Here is a 22303-nt window from a genome sequence, read left to right as displayed (position 1 = left end):
ATAAACATAACGCAAGGGTTAAAACGGATACCTGAAATCTAGGTGTTATATATACTTTGATTTAATCAAACAAATAAAAATGAAAATTTTACAATGAATTTTAGGACGTTACATTCTACCTACATAATATATGACTGATACATCAAAGGATGTATTTTAACATACATACTTATCTTTCATATCGTGAAATGATACACTCCCAATATTTTTAACTTCTCATTTATATGTGACACTCGGTCGCCATATTCTCTATTGGGGCTCTACACCTTGCCTTAGACACTTATCATGAGTCCACTAACTTCTCACTTCCATGCAATTTCTCAATCTTTATTTACCTACCCTTATTGCACATAAGGATCAATTCTCTTCTTTTTTCTAATAGTTCATCACATATGGACCATTTCATAACATACACATACTTATATAATCTTACGGGCCCTACTTTTCTTACTATAGGAGTTACATCTCAATCTCTTTTTCTTTACACATATTTAAATCTTTCTTTTATGGACACATTATAAAAATGTGTCCTCTTACACTGTGTGCACTATATCTAACTTCCATATAAGTCTTGACCTGTTTTGTCTTTATCTTTTTATCTATTTTCTTTCTCTCTTTGCTTTTATGCTCATGTTCTTTATCTATCTCCCTTTCTATTTCTTCCCCTCTTTTAATTTCTCTTTCTTTCTTTATACTCCTATGTGCATACCAAATCCCTTGACCCCTTTACTCATTCTGTCCCTTTCTTTCTACTTTTTCTCCACTCTTTCTCTACTCTTTCTACTCATTCTTTCTACCCTTCTCTATCTCTATCTTTTTTTGTATCTCTATCTCTTTATTTATCTATATCTATTTTCAGTCTCTCTAGATTTCTAACTCTGTCCCCATATCTCTATCTCTATCTCTATATCTCTATTTCTTTATCTCTTTTTCTACATCCACTCTCATTCTCCATTATCTCTTTCTCTTAGGTACACACGCCTTAATTACGATCAACTTACTAGGACACATCATCTTTAATACATATATTTATCATGATAACCATGATATCATTCTCTTTACATACATAACATCTCTTTACATAGAGAGTCATTTTGTTATGTCATTTTTCAAAATGACCATTCATTCTTTCTTCTTGACATACTTGACCCAAACTCTCTTGGTTAGTCCATTTACTAAACTTAAAATCTTTGGTTCTTTGTCTAAACATAACTATAGTCGTGTACCAAAATCTCATAACATGGTTTATTAAGACACCAACACATACTCTAGTTCTTAGTCGTGTACAATAACACCGAATATAAACATACAAGACCTAAGTGCTCATCACTAATAGTGGTCCTTAACACTATGATTCTTTTCATTTCCCACAGTTTAAGTCTAGTTATGGACATACCAAACCTAATTATCTTAAACAATGGATCTGATACCAATTGTAACGACCCGACTTTTCTCAATAAAATATTTTGGGGATTTATCCGAGTTTTCTACAAAAATGTGGAATTCTAAATCTCAAAAACGTTTTACATCCCATTTTATTATCGGGTTTAATATTATAACCACAATTTAAAGCAAAAAGGAAATACCAAAAATAAAATCTACTTCTATTCCAAGTCCTTGGTGCTTCTATCTATTCTCGTACAACTGCTGTTACCTGAACCTGCAATGCGTGAAAGTCTGCAACATCAGACCATATGTCTGATGAGTTACACTTTAATTTGTTCTCATGTATTCATACTCTACAACTCTGTTCTATTCTTCTCATACCCTACCATTCTTTTTTTTCGTCTCATACTCGTTAACTCTAATCTCATCTTCTCATACTCTACTCTTCTATTCTCCTCTTTCCGTAATCTTTTACTCTATTATCATCCCTTCTCATCTTATCTTATTTCGTCTACTCTTCTCAACTCATCTCTTTACTCTTCTCATACTCTTCTCATCCTTTATTCTCATCTCATCTCATCTCATACTTTATTTTCACCTCCTCTCATACTCTTACTCTATCTTCAGCTCATCTTACACTCCAATCTAACTCCATCTGTATCTCTTTCCATACTCTTACTATATCTTCATCTCCTATCATACTCTTCTCTTACTCTATCTGCACCTATTCTCATACTCTTACTCTATCTTCATCTCATCTCATCACTTCTTCTCATACTTTATTCTCATCTCTTTTCACATCCTGCCTCTCTATTATCATTTTATCACACTTTTACATTTTATTTCCATTTAGACCCAAACAGTCTAATAATATATGATAGCTTCACCAATTAAATAGGGATGCAACATAGTTGTGACTTACCGGTGTATAGAGCTGGCAATAGGTTGACCTGGGTTGAGTTCGGGTTCAATCCATTTATTAATTGGGTTGAAAATTTCAACCCAACCTAACCTATTTATTTAAATTGGTTGATATTTCCAACCAAAACTAACTTTTTAGATGAATGGGTTGTCAGTGGGTTGACCTGTTTATGTAATTCCTAATATAATCTATTAAATAAAAAGGTTAAACCTTGGTTAACCCATTTAAATATAGAAAAGTAAATAAATCAACTAAATATTACACCACTTAAATTAGTTACAAACTTAAATAAAGTTTCAAAGTATGACAAAAGCACAATCCTAATTGACAAATACAAATAAATTGTTCAAATAACATTAAAAATGTTTAATTCCGAAATGATTTTAGAGAGTGTCTAGTGTTGTCGACGTCAAGAAAGAAGACAATAATTCTGATTGCATTTTTTAAAACATAAATAATAATACACCATTATAACTTATAAATTAATACTTAGATTAATACATGATAATAGTTAAATAATTATTAAGTTATATATATATATATATATATATATATATATATATATATATATATATATATATATATTAAAGTTAAATGGGTTGGCGGGTTGAAAATAGATTGATAATTTTTACCCAACCCAAGCTATTTAATTAAATAGGTTGACCCATTTAACTTAAATGGGTTGAAAATCTCAACCTAACCCGCCAATTTTGGGTTGATTTGATGGGTTGGATCTATTTTTTCTGCCTCTATCGGTGTACAATAATACATAATTAGTTCTCTCACTTTGATCCCTCACAGATCCTTTGGCAACTTTTCATTTCTTGAATATGACATGGATCACGATGATCCCTTATGGATCCTCTACACATAATCCATTCCAGATTTATGGTCAAGATTCTCTAAATAAATCTCTTACCTTATTCCACTCAAGTAAACCTATCGCAATCTCATCTAACAACACACATTCTCATTCCCGAAGAAATCATAATCTCATTCCCATGAGAATCATCAACTCATTCCCGAAGGAATCATAATCGCATTCCAGAAGGAGTCATCATCTCATTCCCGAAATAACCATAATCTCATTCCCTAAGGAATCATCATCTTATTCCCGAAGGAATCATAATCTCATTACCGAAGGAATTATCTTTCTACATTCTCATAATTTTTCATGTGAATGATATAATCTTCCCATTGTCTTACATATCACATGTCACATAAAATTCTATCTCATCATTTCATCAAGAAATCTTCTACTACCAATTTAGTAGTGCCTTTCTCTTATAGCACCCTACTTTCTCCCTCTTACGAGTCGTGGTACCTTTCTCTTATAACATCCTACTTTCTCCATCACACCGCGGTAACACATATTACCATGCTGCGGTGAAAGTACATTGTCCTCTACTTAGAAAGATACATTGATCCATTTTACTGTGTCCCCCACTGTGTCGTGGTAAATCCTTTACTGCGTCGCGGTGCCTATATTTCAACAGCTTCTTAGTTGATTTCATTCCAGTTTTGGGACAGTTTTTCTTTAAACTCCAAACACTCATTACTTTTTCATTCTAAACCTATTTTCAATGATCTTCATATCCACGTGAAGGCGAGGATGAGTTCTACAACTCCACCAAGTCACTTCAGACTAACTTCTTACGGGTCTTAATCTATTCAGTCACAAACTTGGCCCAAAAAGCATAAAATTCCCATTTTACCCTTTATGAACTAAATACAACATCTATTTCATTTATTATCTTAAACTCACTTATCTCATCTTATAAAAGTGACTTAGAATTATCGTGGCTCATTTCATGAAGTTACATATTCTCTAATCATGAAACTCCTCTAAATGATCAAATTGCCCTTTTAGTTAATTATTCACCTAAAGTCAAATCTTTCTAATTTTTGGGTTTTTACATAATAATTCATGTATAGGTTTTTAGACACTTAAGGTTCCACCAGATTTAAAAATATACATTAGTTTAATGGAGTGAAGTGTTTGGCACTCTTCTTTCCCACTTGCTCAACTTTTTGTTAACCAAATCCATCCAAGTGGGATGGTATGTTGCTTGTTTGACTTGTTCTTACATGCACCATGTCTCTAAGTCTCATCCATTTGCATCTAATGAAAGCATGAGTCTTAGATCTCAAGTGTGAGTATATAAGAGAGTGTAAGGATTGAATTTTGGCTCGTCTTTCTACCCTTTCTCACTCTATCCGAATTCTTTCCCTCCATCTCTCCCCTCTTTCTCTCTTAAGAAGTTAGTAAAAGTGTTGGATACTTTGAAAGTTCTTCTCCTTTAGTACTTATTCGTGATAAGTACATAAAAATTTTAAGAAGTTCAAGATACAATAAGAAAAGTAGCATTCTTAGGGACATATACTTATTGGTGGATACTTGTAGAGAAGATCAAACTTCTCGTCTTTTCTATTATCATCAACTCCTAACAGCCAAGTGGGATTAAAGGCTACAAAGTTTGTCATTATAAAACACCCTATGGTTGTTTTAATATCTTTTTAACATATGTAACTATATCCTTAATGGTTTTGTTTTAAAATGGTCTTAAAATAATTATTATTTTAATAATGCTTCCATTGCCGTTCTTAAGAAAAAATATTGTTTAGCTATCAAAACCAATCATACACCGTCTTTTTCCTTAATTTTAAAATACATGTATACATTAAATCCAACAAACACTCATAATATAAAAAGGAGAGTCATTTGATTACTAGCTAACACTCCCTCACCCCTCAAGGATAAGTCGCAATTTCAGCTCTTGCCTTCATCTTTTCCTTTTTTATATTAAGCTATTACGTTTTAAAATACCTATTTGTGACTAGCCAAGGCTAAAATGATTTTTTATTTCAAAAATGTTATGGAAAATAAGGAATAAAAAATGTTGGGGCTAAATGCAAAATCATACATAAATATTGGGGCTAAATGCAAACTGAGAAAATTATTTCATGTAAGCCAAATCAACATGTCATCATCTGTTGGTGACCAGTCAAGGACCCAAAAATGAAAGGTTTTCCAAAATATAGTAACAAATAAGAAAAAAAAAAGAGAAAAGTATGGCTAAAACAAAACAAGAGTATATATATATATATATATATATATATATATATATATATATATATATATATATATATATATAAAATGGTTTTTGGTGACATTAACCCAAAAAAACTCATGTCGTTTAAAGTGGTTTTGTAAATGTCTTTGACTTGAGTAGTTGTGATTATACCACGATGACATTCTCCGAGGAAATGGTTTCGATGCCAAGTGGATGGTATGTGTGAGTGTTTTTCTGTCTTCTTCCATGGCTTCATCCGACATCTTTATCTAAGTAGGAGGCTTCACCGTCCGACTTTTCATAAATGAGGTTAGGATGGGCTTACCATCCTTAGAATCTTGAAAGGTGGTGGTTAATGGAAACCAAACCAAAGAATTCCATTTGAACCGAGGAGTTTAAAAATTAAACATGATGTCTCGTTATATCTTCATAATTTTCATGAAAGGTCTCAATGTTTCCCTTAGAGAGTATCTATCAAATGGAGTTGATCATGGAGTCATGGTTGAGAAAATGGGTTAGTTCTCTCCCTTTTTTTTGCTGATTATGCTATGTTTATTCGTGAGTGGCCACACCATCGCCAATATCAAGCTCCACAACAACATCATTGTAACCAAGTGTAAGACTATTGAACCATGTTTTCCGGCTACTCTTTTTGTCAAGGCTAATGGCCAACAGTGTAGCTGCTGATGTAAGTTTTTCAATATTCTGATTCCATTCCAGCTTCACCCCAAGCTTCGCTGGCTTGTCATTGGAGAATTTTCATGAGGCTTTCATGTTTAGATAAAGTTATTGAACTTACTTGTTTTATAGGGTTCAATGTAAATTATGAAGAAAAACACACTTTTCCTCAACAACATTCTTGTCATCGGTTTTGAATATCGACTTCCAAATCCTACCAGTGAAGGATGATGAATCATATTAATCGCTTGTAAAGTATGTATATGTCACTCCATGCTCCTCCAGTTGTATAAAACAAACTTTGAGTGTCTCTCTTTCATTTTTCGTATCAGAGTTTGTCCTCCTTTTCCTAGTTCTTCTTCAGAAAAGAAAAATAACTTTGTTGGGAAATCATGAGCCTGTTAGAGAAGTACATGGCATCCAGTTACATATCAATGTAAATTGTAAAAACTACTATTGTGCTAAAAATTTAAATGAAAGCACAAGTTGTTAAAAATGTATTTTACGTGAAAAGGCTTTGAGTGATAAAACGCATACAGGAGAAAACTACACTGATATGAGTGTTAACATAAAAAATGAAATTAAGAATACAATCGGAATTAGATAGACATGAAACAGAATAAAGAACGAATAGGGGAGATTTACGAGGGATGTCTATAAATTTGGAGGGATCTCGCACGAAATGAGAAATTTGAACGAAATTTTTAGAGGGAAGATTAAATGGTGTTGTTTCTATTACTTTAATGTTGTGGTTTTGAACTTACGCACAAATAAATACATTTATAATGTTTTTTACTGCGATTATAAGGAAACCACACAAACAAATGCTTTAAATGGTGCCGTTCATTGGTTTATTGATGCACAATTATGTTAATGGTGCGATTTTGGACCACTACCACACAAAAAAAAAACCAATCACATCAAAAAAACTAATCGCACCAAAAAATAGGTTTTGTACTGGTGTAACAAAACACAAGAAATATTATTATTATTTTAAGGGGCTTCTATATAGTGTTTGGATTGCAAATTAATTTGCAAAAACAACCCTATACGGGTTGGGGTCGATTATGACATAGTGAACCATGTCGCTTTTTTATCTTGGTGTTTCCCGACTAAACTTCATTTACTTAGGGATTGTTTGATTTGAGTCTGATCGAGTATGGTTAGAAATTTTTGTCTGATTCGGTCCGATCAGCTTGTTTGCTACACCACTTAATGTTGTTGACTCAGTCCATATACATATGAATGGGTATATTAAAAAATCATCATTGGCCAAAACCAAAAGCCCATTCTCCCGTATTTTCCCTTTCTCTTCTCTTTGCACCGACAACTTCTCATGCCCTTCTCCATACTTTTTCATTTGACACCACCCCCTGAAGCACCGCCTTCCCTCCATTTTCTTTTACGTCAAGGTCTAGGGTTTTACTGGAGTATTGTGATACTCCAGAAGTTCCACAAGGAGGCAAAGTTGAAAAATGGCATGGTTGATTCGAGCTTCCCGTCAAGGTTGCAGAGTTTTGATGGCAGCTGCAAATACCTCCTTTCATCTTAAAAAGTGATCGGTTTATCAATTCAATATGGATTATATTGTATGCTCTTAATCGTATCAACATAACCATTTGTGCCCTTTGACGCCTTCTTGTAGTTTGACATATTCTTATGCACTCCAGATATTTATGAAATTGCCTGATTTTTTTTTAACTTTACAGGCTATTAGATTCTTAAAGTTGGGTTACTGGAAACCAAGCTTGGAAATACCTCAAGAATTTCTTATGAAATATGAAGATATGAAGAAAGATTCTAGAGCAACATGAAGAGATTGGCTGAGTTTATTGGGTATCTATTTACAATCAAAGAGCAGAAAGCATGTGTGATTAAATATATTGTAAATTTGTGTAGTTGTGGGAATTTAAGCAATTTAGAGGTGAATAAAGTGGAGTTCATAGTCCAATGGGGTGACCCCAATCGGGTAGAAAATAAAATTTAATTGTTATGAATAGATTTACGTTGTGTTATAAACAAAATATAAGGGTAAAATGGTCATTTTCATCATTTAACACATTCAAACGCATAATCAAACAACATGGTTTCAATCAGATGTAGATTCACTTAGACTTCAGACTTAGTCAGACTTCAGAATCAGCCAGATCTGACTCAATCAACAACTATCAAACAACCCCTTATATTCACTTATCTGTTGGAAGTAGTATGTCTCCGGTGGAAAACTGGAAGATCATTGTGGATTATGTTGGAAATATATGGGATCAAACATTTTTAAGCAATCTAAACACAACTAAAATAGATACAAAACAATTATGTAAATTGTAAGTACATGGCTTCTAATACAAATAGTGAAACAGAAATCGACAACTAATTGTTAAGGGTGGATTTAAGCAGGAATAATAATAACAACAACAAGAACAACAACAGTAACAGAAACATAAACAACAGCAGTCGACAACAACGACGGCGATGACGACGACAACGACGAATAACAACAACAACAACAACAAAATTCTTTGCTTACATCTTAGCTCTTGCCGATAATCTATATACCAAACTATATCCTATAATTAATAATATCATACATATACTAAAACGAGAATCTAATCTTTTCAAATAAGAAAAGAAAAAAAACATGGAACATTTGTTTTGGTTAGTTAGATGTATGGTATTATTTCAACAACATAACTCGTTGTAAGTTACATCCACATGCTCATGGCAAGACATCCCAACCTAAGCATCTTATCACTTTTTAGGTGTCGTAGGATCCCAACATAACATGTCATGTTTCTTTTAATTATGTAACAAAGTCTCCTACTCAACATAAAAAGGTCGTTGTTAGGTTCACTTTTATATCCATCAGACTAAAACATGTGGTTTTAATTAGGGGTGTTCTTTTGGATGTATAGTTTCGCTCCGATGCAATGTAGTGAATTTAAATTGATTTCGATTTTTAAAAACATTGACTCAGAAAGTACAAACTAAATTCAAATCCGATCATATCCAACAAAATTACAATTCAGTTAGATCGGTTTTTTACATTCGATTTTCAGGAGCCGATATATTTTAAAAATTATATAACTTAAGCGTTAACCAACTTTATAAAAGAAAAAAAAACAAATTGTTTAGTTTACAACTACTAAGAAAAATGCAATATAACTAAATAGCTTATAGTCTAGCGGTATTATAAGTTGATAGAAAGGTGTCCATCAGCTAAAGTTTGAAAGTTCAAGTCTCACTGAAGAAAAAATACACATATTTAAGAATATGATAGTGCATGTGTGTGTTAGTCCTTCTAAAAAAGTGCATTATAATTTAATATTTTACTCATAAAAAACTTTTGATAAGAATGACATTAGTGTTTTTATTAGGTGAAACTTACTAATCTGAAATAACTATTTAATAAATTAATAAATGATTAAAGGTATATATTAAAAATAGAAAAAATATAAATGAATATATATAAATAATCGTTATTCGTTTTTTGGACACTCGCTTCTTATTTTGTAAACCAAATCAATTCAAAGTCCAAAATAATAATTTGGTTTATTGAAAACCAATACAAAAATTCAAATATATGAACCAAAAAGTTTAATCCAGTTTATCTAATTGAACAATTCAGTTTTATCCAAATAACGAACAACCTTAATTTCAATTTGTAACACCGAAAACTTAAGTTATAAATTAGTCCATGATATTTTGATAAAAATGTAGCTATAATAAAATTTAGAGAAAATTACAAAAATAGTCCATGTGGTATGGCATAATAAGCGCTTATAGTCAAACTTCAATATAATAGACAAATTTGGTCCCTATGGTATTTTGATATTACAAACTTGGTCCCTCCGTCAGACGGCGTCAGTCACTTGTCGTCTAATGCCCATCACGTGCGTGGAGTGTGAGGGTAATTTCGTCCTTTTACCTAGTTCTTTCAATTGCCCTTATATCAGTGTTTTGCACTGTCGATCTCTTTCTTTCACCTCTATATTTCATCTCCATCTCTCCCTCTTTCTTCTCCGATCCATTACACACAAAGATGAAAATGACATTTTTCTTATGTAGTCGAGGAGTTGTGATCATGACATCATGGAACGAAAACAACCTAGGTCGAAGGTTTTGGGCATGCTTAAACTCTGGATCGAAGTGCATATTCATTGGATGGTTTGATCTACCAATATGCCCTAGATCCATGCAAATCATTCCCGACTTGTTGAGGTGATGAAACAGGCTCAAAGAATCTCTTCGACATGCTAGAATGATCAAGTTTTTATGCATATTTACTTGGGTTTTAATTTTCCTTTTTATTTGGGTGAAGATGTGAAATGTGTAGCAGGTGGTGTTATGATCCTAGTTTTGGGGTTGTAATCATTTTTGTTTATCTTTTGTTGTAATGGATGTGTCTTTGGTGTAATGGAAATGGGTTTGTATAACAGACAAGTTTATGGTTTACTTAATGGAAATGTGTTTGTTTTTTGTGCAATGGTGCAATTGTATTTTCTTTTCAACAACATAATGGTTCACTTACTAGTAATTTAGTAAGCAAAAATGATCATTACATATACAACTAGAATTATTGGCAAACTTTGTTACCATAATAGGCACATAAATTACCGTGGTATGAAACCACATACAAAAGTTACACATAGTTTGTTGGAACCTGAAAGTGAACCTCTAGCAATCCTAAGTCTAAATTCCGAAGTCAGCGTGTTCCGAAGTAAATGGTTCTGAGTCAATGGTGAAGAGTGGTCTGGAATCTGTCTGGACCAAAAGAGAAGAAGATGCGAAGCTGAAGTCATTCCGGAATGGTTCTCATGTCCGGAATGGATGCTGATCCGGAGCAACTTTATTTTGTCTTTGTGCATTTATTGAGTTTGTCTTTGTATTGATGTGACATTTCATAGGACTTAGTCTTTTGTTGTATTAGACAATCAGAATGTCATAAACATTTCTATTGTCCAGTCCTATGTAAGTATTCTAGTGAATTCGTTGTAACCTTAACTCCTATTTATAGGAGCATTCAATACAAGTCAACGACAAATCTTTTCACTCAACTTTTGGCATCTTACTAAGTTACTTCAAACTTCTTTCAAACATTCTTGTTGTTCTTCATTTATTAGCTTTACCTTGATCATTTATTCTCATCTTTCATTTAATGACTTGATCATTTGTTGAATATATTATCTAAGACTTGACTGGTCTTTCCAGGCTTGACTTGAACATTTATTGGCAAGCAGACATTGATCTTAAGCATTAACTCAAGGTTTGAGTTTTCAAACCTTGTCCATGCGCATTAGATCGATCTTGTTCTCTCATAGTTGTCTTAAACACATCCATGGTGTTGATTGTTTAAAAAGCACTACATATTACGTATAAGTGCATTCATAACATAAATCAAACGAACAAAAACAAACATTTTCTAACATATTCAAACACAAATAAGAGTTCATTTGATAACACTTAGGCCACTGGTCCCTCCCCCTTGACTTTCTCATTGCCCTTCTTCTTGGCATTTCCCCCATTTCCTTTTACTCTCACTTGGTCCACGTTGACCCTTGCAACTCCTAGAGTTATTCCCCTTGTTTTTTACACTTGTTACAAGTCACTGTCACAAACTTTTTTGACAACTTTTGAGTTTGGCTACTCCCTTCATCCACTACTCTTGTCATTTTCTTCTTAGGCCTACCAACCTAAACCATTACACTTATAAGCAAGACTGAAATGTATATAAGTAATTTGTAATAAACTGGAAAAAGGATTATACATGTGTATGATGGTTTGGTGCAATTAAAGTGGTCGGGCAGTTAGATGTGGGCCACATGCTTCTCCTATTTATTGGTTCAATCTTGTAACTATACATCTCTTTCCATGTTATTAACTAATAATAAGGATGTACCCAGGTTTCAGGAACTCCAACTTACACTCCATTATATAACATGTCAAATATTACAGCTACTCCATGCTTGCATCATATACCAATTACCTCACATACCCTACATGTATAACTTTTTGATGGTTTTTATAGGTTACGAAAATTATGTACATGCGAAAAAATAACACTTAACAATTAAGGATATATTAAACCTATAAGGATCTATGTCTTCACATTAAAGGAAACATACAATGAACTATAAACCCTACAAGGACGCTAGTAAAATCAAAATCACTATATTTGGGGTTATATATCTTTTGAATTTTATAGCAAACAATTCCTTGAAACCTTCCTTGTAGATCTTTAGAAAGCAAACACACCAAAAGTATGATGCCTCTAATGGCTCATACCCAAATTTAGAAATTAGAAAACAAGAGATAAAAGAGGAGAAGGGGGATTTTTTTGGCTAGGGTTTCTCTTAGAATGATGGGTGAAAATTCCGAGGTTGTGACCCTTTATATAGCTGCTAGGAAACCCTAGAAACCCTAGATTTGAACATAAAATAATATTATTTCAAATCCTAGTGATTATCTACTTTCCTTATATCAAATGAAGCATTCTAGATTACCTTAAAAGGCATCTCGAAACCGTCCATGCTAGGAGGTTTCTAGAATTTCTCATTTGCTCAACTATTAAGCAATTACAAAGCAACCCTTGCACTTCTAATTAATTCCAACTGATCCCAAATTAATTCTGATCAATTCTTAATTAATTTAATCTGTTTCTAATTAAATTATTAATCATATAATAAACTAATAAATTATTTCATCTCTTTATAAATGGCATTCTAATCAATTTCTTGTTATGAGGGCAACCCAAAAAGGACTTTGCTTCTAATTACAAGTTTATACCAATTTAGTTATGAGCTTAGACACCTTAATCCAACACTTTTGTCCCTCGTATTTACCATAAAATGATCCATGGGAGTACCACTAACCTGATACTTGTCATTGCCAACAAATATGCACCTGTATTGAGCCACATTCGTTTTTGCTTGTTCTACAATTGTGGTGCATATGGTGTCAATGCACCATCACATTTTTCAATTGCTTTTTGTATAATTTTCAACCTCTTCATCAAGTAATACCTTATAAATTGCACACATGTGATAATAAGCTTGTCTCTTCCCTCTTCCAACTTTGAATTAAAAGCCTCACAAATGTTATTCAGTAATGCATATGCATGTGCCTTTCCTGTACATTTATTACAATGAAAAAATAAAAAAAAATGATCATTCATCCATAATAATATAACATGCACCAACTAAATATCAGAGTACACATACCATAAAAATGGATTAAAGACCAATGTTTTGGTGAAATCTTACTCAACCATGAAAGAACTTCATTGTTAATTTTCTGCAAATCTGCCATGGCCTTATTGAAATGTACTTCTATCGTTGCCATGCCACAAATTCACACTTGATCCTCGATGTCATCACTCTTCCACTGAAGTATCATGTTCTCATGGATATGCCTCAAACAATATCGGTGCTCAGAATTTGGAAACAAATGGGCAATTGCAGGTATCACCCCCTTTCAAACACATAATTAGGCTCAATAATTACAAAAGAAAACCAAAAAAAAAGTGAATGTGAATTGCTTATCTTTTGTCTGTCACTGATGAAGGTGAAGTTAGAGTTGCTTCCCATCTCCAAATCCTCTCCCAAGTGTGTCAAAAACCATGTCTATGAATCCTTGTTTTCAGCTTCAACCAAAGCATATGTAAATAGGTAAATCTCATTATTCCTGTCAAACCCCACTGCTGATAACACTTGACCTCGATATTGCCCCTTCATAAAACAACGATCCAACCCTAAAAAAAATCCCTTTGCCCTGTAATGAATCCTTGGTTTGAATCCCCCTTCACTTGACCATATTTTGTTAATAATCATATATATTATAATATAATATAATATTACATTATAAAGGAAATATATATTTTTTCTTTTACTATATTCATTTGAAACTCTCATATATTTTCAATTTCTTTCTAATAATATTATAAATTAGTTAAATAATATTAAATAAATACAAAAAACATCTACCTAAACATACAATTTTAATTGTTTGGAAAATCCATTTGATTCATAAGCACAAAATATATACTCGATTATATTTTATAAATGAATTCATTTTATAATGAATTTATGACTCATGAAAATACATATAAATGAACCTTCTATATTACGTAATTTTAATGGATTTATGATTTTTGGATGTAACAAAAACTTATTGTTGGATTTTATTCAAAAAATCGGTTTCTAAAAACACTAAAAATGACAATGGAAACTTTAAAACTATGAATAAACCTAAAACTATTTTATTAACCAATGATATTTTGTAATCAACTATATGAAGAAAAAATTACAACTTTTGAAAACTTTAGCTTCTCTTGAGATGTTGAAAGTTGATTATATAAAATAAAACCTATTTTGTTAAAAACACCAATAATTACCCAACTTATAATCAAGGGGAAAATACAAATCTAACCATAATTGCTAATTACTTATCAAATAACAGCAAAAAAAACCTTTTAGCCAAAAATGCCCATAAAAGAGTAGTCAACTAAAAAAAACCTTTTAGCCAAAAATGCCCATAAAAGAGTAGTCAACCCATAGTTGACTACAGTCAACAGCAGTTGACTACGGTCAACGGGCGTTGACTACTCTTTTGTGGTAATTCATCTACCGTTTCGCCAATTCGTCTACTGTTTCGTGTTTTGTATAATTTTTTTTTCATTTCTAAGATACAAAACCGTAGGTTTTTAAAAACCTACGGTTTCCTCTCGTTTTAGCTATGGTTTCCCAAACCGTAGCCTACGGTTTTGGGAAAAAAATACGGTTTTTTTTTTAAGTCTACTGTTTTGAATTCTCAAAAAATTTTAATAAAATAATTGTTAAAATAATTCTACATCTTATAAACACTCTTTTTAATACTCTATATCACAAAAAAAATTAAAAAAATTAAAACCGTAGCTTTTTTGACAAAACAGTAGATTAAACCCCAAAACAGTAGACTTAAAAAAACGGATTTTTTACCCAAAACCGTAGGCTACGGTTTGGGAAACCGTAGCTAAAACGAGAGGAAACCGTAGGTTTTAAAAAACCTACGCTTTTATATCTTAGAAATGAAAAAAAAATTTATACAAAACACGAAACAGTAGACGAATTGGCGAAACAGTCGACGAATATAGAACCCTATAGTAGACGAATTGGCGAAACAGTCGACGAATATAGAAACCTACAATTTTGTGGGCTATATTTGGACATTTACTAAATTTTTGGCTAAAAATTATTAAACAATTCCTTAATTTGGCTAGATTAGTAATTGACTCTATAATAATAACTGGTAAATCAAAATTTATTATCTTTCAACAAGACACATAGCATACTCACAACAGGACATGTGTAAACTGCCTTGGGTAGGTGTGGTTTTCTTTTGCTGGGAGATCTACATAACACGTGTCTCGTTTCCAAGGTGCTATCAGCGTGGCTCACATTATAATTTCTTGACAAAATTGCAAAAATGGTCCCTATGGTATGCAAATTTTTGGGGTTTTAGTCCAAACCCCATGTTTTTTGGATCCTTGGTCCTTTTGGAGTGGTTTGTATGTGGAATTGATCCCTGGACTTAACTCCCGTTAAATAGGATCTGTTAACCCCCCTCATGTGCCTCACACGTGAGGGTAAATTCATCATTTCATATATAAGGGACCATTTTTGCATAACCTGTTTTTTGGCTTATTTGACATTCACCTCTCTCTCTCTCTCTCTCTCTCTCTCTCTCTCTCTCTAAACACAAACCCAATTAAACAATAACCAATATTCCCCTTTCTTTCATAAGAATCTGGTGATCAGAAGCACACAAAAAAAGAAATTCATGATTTCTACATCCGGTTCAAATAAGAAATCATCCGGTGCTCAATCGAACTATCCTCATTTTCCAAGTATTGATTTTTGTATTGATTTCAAAGCAAGGAAAGGCGTGCGTACTACCGTTTGTTTCCTCCTCTCGCACCATCATTGTCTGCTCCTTCCCTTCTTTGCCCTAACCCATTTTCCCTCTCATCGCCGCCAATACGCCTGCTCCTTCCCTTATTTGCCCTAAATCCTCACATGAACTCACTATTTTCTCTCGTGTTCTTGACTCTTGTAAACAAACCCCAAATCCACTACGACCCAGTTCGTGTTCATTGGAGAAGTTTTTGGTTACGTTTTTTAGAACTTGAACAGAGAAGGGGAAACGATGCTCAGTCCATGACATTTTGTAGGAGCAGGTAATGATGCCATTACTGGTGCATGTGCTGGAGCATTGTGCTTCTATAATTGGAGACTGACTAATGTGGGTGGGGAAATCACCGACTCTGCAATAGGTTTTATTATAGGTTTGATTTTGATTTTAGGTCATATCGATGATGTTTCCCCTTTTTGTATCTGTATCTGAAAAAATTGATTGCAAAAGTGGTTTATACAGGGGTGGGGAACTGTTGGGAGATGAAGGTGAAAGAATGGGGTGATGTGTATGATCGTAGGTGCAACAGGTCGGTATGGTGTTTGATATTTGAGTTCATCAACGTGTGCGTGTGTGTGTTTAATCAAGTTCATCAGTGTGTGAAAACTCATAACAAGTTGAATCAGTGTGTGCAGTTTGTTGAATCGATGTGTTGTACGTTGAATGTGTTTTTCGGGTGTATGTGTGTGTCTTTTAAAATTGGACCTTGAATTTTTGTTTCTAAAAGATGAATAGATGAATGAAGAACGTATCTTCAACTGGTTAATCAAAGAAACCTGAGTTCATGAACAAACAAGAGAGAGAGAGAGAGAGAGAGAGAGAGGGGTAAATGTCAAATAAGACAAAAAAACAGGTTATGCAAAAATGGTCCCTTACATATGAAATGACGAATTTACCCTCACGTGTGAGGCACATGAGGGGGGTTAACAGATCCTATTTAACGGGAGTTAAGTCCAGGGACCAATTCCACATACAAACCACTCCAAAAGGACCAAGGATCCAAAAAACACGGGGTTTGGACTAAAACCCCAAAAATTTGCATACCACAGGAACCATTTTTGCAATTTTGTCTAATTTCTTTGAAATTTCTGATTTCCATGTTCTTTTGGTATTGATTTGATTTCTTATCATATCTATTATCTACAAATACATTTATATGCTCACTTGATTGAATTATAAGTTAAGAGAGAGAGAGTAATAATATTAAATAGTATCTGCTTATATCGTTTGGGTTTTAATATTTTTTAACTTATTGTAAATTTTTGTTTACAAAATCACTAAATTGGTATGTACAAAAAAAATCAATTAGTTAATACTGAAACTACAATATAATATAATATAATTATAAATATTTTATCAGGCATATTCTTTTTCTTACCCATGAAGTGATGAATGTGTTGCAAAACGCAATACGTCTTTATTGAATAAGAAAACGCGTTTTAGAAGAGAAATATTTCTTTGTTGCTTCAAAATTTCAAATATCGTAGGAAAAATGATTGGAAATATATATAAACTGTCCAGAAAATTCAAATTATAAATATAATTTAAAAAGAAAAAAACAGTTGAAATTCAAAACTACATATTTTAACTCCTATATGTTCGCAAGTCTCAACTCACAATGAGTTTTCCGGTTCTAACAAATCTTTAGGTAAAACATCAAATAATAATAGGGATTTTCTAATATGTGTCCTAAGGACATATATAAGAAGTATTAATTATGAAAAATATTACCATAGTTAAATTCGAAATAGATATTTATTATGGGAGATTATTAATGCATTTCACATTTCATTATGGTAATATTTCTTATAATTAATGTATTTTATAATTAATTATGGTAATATATATCATCAATTAATGTTTGTTATATGTGCCCTTAGGCACATATTAGAAAATCCCATAATAATATTGTATTGGTAAAGTTCTATAAATCATTTTAATTTTCTTACACTATCAACACTAAAACACAACACCATTTACAAATTTTATGTTATCACAATTAGGGCCTGTCCGTTATACGAACCTTCTTCATGCTGTCATGTTGATTAATGTTCAAAGTGATCCCTCAAACGCTCTTTAACACCAACTTTCTTCATGTCGCCATGCTTTCCTAGATTGGATTGATTGCTGTCATTCTCAGTTTCTCACGTCTTCTGCCTTCCTTCATTCTTACTATCGCACACACCAAATCAACAATTGTGTCCAATAAATCCGAAATTGAGAAGCGTCGCTGAAATTCCCGCCAAATTAGGAGTCGGCGTCCAGGTCGACGTTTGCAATTGAGGCTGAACATGGAAAAATCCGATCCAATAGGCGATTCCCTTATCGATCGGACCTATTACGTTCTCGATTTGGCGCGCCTTGACTGTCGATCCGATTCGCATACCGACTACGTTTTGGTACGACTCCGTACCGCTTTTGGGTACAGCGCGTTCAGAACGTAGATCGTGGGCATTGAGCGATTTAGGTTACTATGGAAGACAAGGAGAAGGATAATTCGATAAATGATACAACACTAAATTCCATTACCAAAGAGGGGGAGGGGGAGATATTGGATTGCATTAAAGACACCGAAGAGGAGGAGGATCGGGAATACTCTTCTGAAACGGTCAAAGTCGACCATCAACCTACTGAAAAGTTGGAAACGGAGGCCCATCATATTCAGGAAGAATCTTCTAAGGATGTTAGGCATGTCACTTGTGCAGAGGATGGTGAAAAGATAGGTGACGACTTGAATAATCATGAGGGTATCAGTAAAAGTTCATTATCTGAAAAAACAGAGGAGAATCAAACCGACCCTAAAGATAACACTTGTAGTAAGGAGGAAGAAGGGCTTGTAGTTGATGGAACTTGGGAACCTATAATGGAAGCCAATCCCGGAAAGGTTTCAGTTCTCACAAAGTTTGTAAAGTTGAAGAGCTTATATGCAGTCTCTAATGTATTCCACCGTCTTTCCAGAAAAACTGATGTGCAGAATGATTCTGATGAAAATAACAAAAACATAAAGGAGGTAAAGACAGATGAAAGAGAAAGCCAAGAGATAACACCAGAGAAGGATCAGGATGAGGGAAAGAAAAAGGAGGCGAGTCTGAGTCTTGAGTCACCTAAATCAATAGCAATGAAAGGAAGGGTTGTACTATATACAAGGTTATGGTGCGCAGATTGCAAAGAGGCAAGGCTATTTCTACGTAAGAGAAGGCTCAGGTATTTGGAAATAAATGTAGATGTGTACCCAGGTAGAAAATTGGAGCTAGAAAAGATGACTGGCTCCTCAGATGTGCCTAGAGTGTTTTTCAATCAGTTCCCAATTGGAGGGTTGAATGAGTTAAAAGGTTTGGATGAGTCTGGTAAGCTACAGGAGAAAATAGAGTACGTAACTTCCCAAGGGCCATCGCCAAAAGGTCCTCTACCACCATTTTCAGGGGAAGATGACGTGTCTAGTAGGGGTATTGTAGATGAATTAGCAGTTATAGTCCGGAAGATGAAGGAATCAATTGTTGTTAAGGATCGTTTTTATAAATTTCGGAGGGTGACCAATTGCTTTCTGGGTTCAGAAGCTGTAGATTTCTTGTCAGAAGATCAACTCTTGGAACGAGAAGAGGTACCAATACCATACTTTCTTCTTTCAGTATCTTCATGGATTGCTACAAATTTTAGTTGATTCTGAGAGTGGTTATATTCAACTCAACTTAGTCTATTGTAGTTGTTTGATTGTGATTAAGGGCTCTAATGTCATTTTACATACAAATAGGCTATTGAATTTGCCCGGAAGCTTGCTAAGGAGCTTTTCTTCCGGCATGTTCTTGAGTGAGTACTGAGTAGTCTTTAACTTTTTGAGCTAAAATTTGTGTTGCCCTTCCTTTTACTCTGTTTCTGATTTGATATTTGCTTGTGTGTGCATATATAAACCTAGAGAAAATACTTTTGAAGATGGCAATCACCTTTACCGATTTTTGGATCAAGATCCTGTAATAAGTCAGTGTCAAAACATCCCAAGGGGTATTATTCAGTCTAAGAGACAACCTCTTGTAGAAGTTTCACATAGGTTGAGATTTTTACTATATGCCATCCTTGAAGCCTATATATCAGAAGATGGAAGGCATGTTGCTTATAGAACTATCCATGGGAGTGAGGAGTTTGCAAGGTTAGTTCATATACTCTCTTAACTCTCAATCGATTTTGAGTAAAAGCGATTCATTTTTTTTTCTTTTTAAAAAAAAACAAAAGGTTCTTAAGGATTGCAGAAGAACTTCAAAGAATTGACCTAAATAGAACAGCCAAGGAGGAAAGGCTTGCTTTCTTTATCAATCTATACAATTTGATGGCAATTCATGCAATACTTGTGTGGGGTCATCCTGAAGGAGCATTGGATAGAAGGAAATTGTTTAATGAGTTCAAATATGTTATTGGTGGGTGTGCATATTCCCTTTCAGACATCTATAATGGCATTTTAAGAGGCAACCAGAGACCACCATATACTCTCATAAAGCCCTTTGGTATCTATGATAGACGCTTTAAGGTCTGTGTATTTAATTATGGGTTTTTGTAATTTCTCAACTTTTCCTTAGAAAATGTATATATATATATATTTCAGGTGTCTCTTCCCTATGCTGAGCCTCTTATACACTTTGCACTAGTTTCTGGAAATCGATCTGCCCCTGCTCTTCGATGCTATTCTCCTAAAAACATTGATGTGGAATTGGTGGAGGCTGCTCACGACTTCTTACAAAGTGGGGCATTTGTACTTCATGTGGACTCCATGACAATATCAGTTACTAAAATACTCAAATGGTAAGTTACAATATCACCAATGTAGGAAAACATTTTTATATAATCTGGTTTTCTCTCCTGACAAAGAAGATGAGATGAGATTGTAAAATATGATAGGTACAGTGTGGATTTTGGGAAGAATGCAGTGGAGGTACTGAAACATGCTGCAAATTACTTGGAAGTTGAAAAGACACGAACCCTTTTGGAATTGCTTAATAACAGTCAATTAAAAGTGGTATATCAGCCTTATGATTGGAGATTAAACAGCTAACATTACCTACTCAATCTCAAATCTCAATGTAAAACACTTCAGGTTAAATACTACATCTACCCATCCTTTTTACTAAAAAAAAAAAAAAATTCACTGCATAAACAACTCTCGTGACACCCCTCCTTTTCTTGATGAGTGGGCCACGTCATGAGGCTCTGTTGTAAATTGTTGTTAAATTGTTTTGGGGTACGTTTGTTACACACGGTATATAACAGAACAGAACAGGTTGTGGTTGTACTGTGTTTGACATGCATTGGACTCAGACGGATGTGAATAGGACAAAAGTTGCAATTTTTTGTCCCATCTCTTGTCTCTTTTAATAATTTTTCATATTACTGCATTATATTTTGAAAAAAATCTACCCTATCCTAGCATTGCCATCTAAATACCAAGCAATTTTCATTGCTATAATTGTGTAGATTTGTAAAAAAAATTAAAAAAAAATGTAGTTGGGTAGATTTTTCAAAGTACAATGCCTTAATTAGAAAGTTAAATGAAAATACAATGCTGTAATAGAAAATGAAAGTAGGGTGTTATAATAAACAGATAAATGAAGATGCATTGCTATTTCTTACATTTAGCCCTTCATCATGTATTCTTATATCAATATGGTTTTTGGGTACAATCCTTTTGTTCATTGTAGAATCAGAATCGTGAAATCCAGAGAAATATATATTTATAATAATTTGTATCTCAAAGTTAACTTTGGAAGCTCACGTATAATAGATTCTTTCTCTTTGTTACTAGCAATGTGTGCGTGTTATTCCAAAAGGTTGCAATCATTGTCTTGACAATTGTACAAGGATAGCTTTATTTACTTTCTTCATATTGTTAAACACTTGTATCAAGTAAATGTTTTAAGATTTAGTAATTGCACATGCTCTCCTCGAGAATGGTTAATTGTTTAGTTTAAAGTATTGATTTCCTGGTTATATTTGTTGCCATTTTAAATGATTGTATTTTGAGGTTTATAAAGTTGTAGTGATATGACATACATGTTGTAACATTATGCTCTTTTACACTCTAAGCTTAGCTTAACGTTAGTTGGAAGTTTGCTCATGTTTGTGAATGACTTGGTGATAAATTAATGTTAAGAAAAAAACCATAAACTTAAAGGATGTAAGGTTGCATTATCAATTATATCCTTTTGGTAAAGGAGTTGGAATGTTTAATTTTGATGTTAACCATAGTCCTTATGTAAGTTGGAAAAAAGAAATGGTATAATGTCGTGGTTTATCTGTCGTTTCATGAGTACGT

The 22303-nt window shown here is 33.3% G+C and overlaps 1 protein-coding gene across 1 annotated transcript; it reads left to right on the top strand.

Annotated features, from left to right (window-relative positions):
- The first annotated feature begins 17980 nt into the window (after window positions 1-17980).
- On the top strand, window positions 17981-21976 carry LOC145165803 (electron carrier/ protein disulfide oxidoreductase). Its single transcript, XM_079084702.1, has 6 exons — window positions 17981-19606; window positions 19757-19812; window positions 19919-20149; window positions 20233-20524; window positions 20600-20796; window positions 20893-21976. Exons 1-6 carry the CDS (start codon window positions 18479-18481, stop codon window positions 21044-21046), a joined length of 2058 nt encoding a protein of 685 aa, XP_078940828.1. The 5' UTR covers window positions 17981-18478; the 3' UTR covers window positions 21047-21976.
- The last annotated feature ends 327 nt before the right edge of the window (window positions 21977-22303 follow it).

The sequence above is a fragment of the Lactuca virosa genome, chromosome 3, assembly GCF_052849685.1.
Source record: "Lactuca virosa cultivar CGN04683 chromosome 3, Lactuca_virosa_CGN04683_v6, whole genome shotgun sequence".
Lineage (NCBI taxonomy): Eukaryota > Viridiplantae > Streptophyta > Magnoliopsida > Asterales > Asteraceae > Lactuca > Lactuca virosa.
The sequence above is the reverse complement of the archived record's forward strand: the minus strand, read 5'-3'. Positions and strand labels throughout refer to the sequence as shown.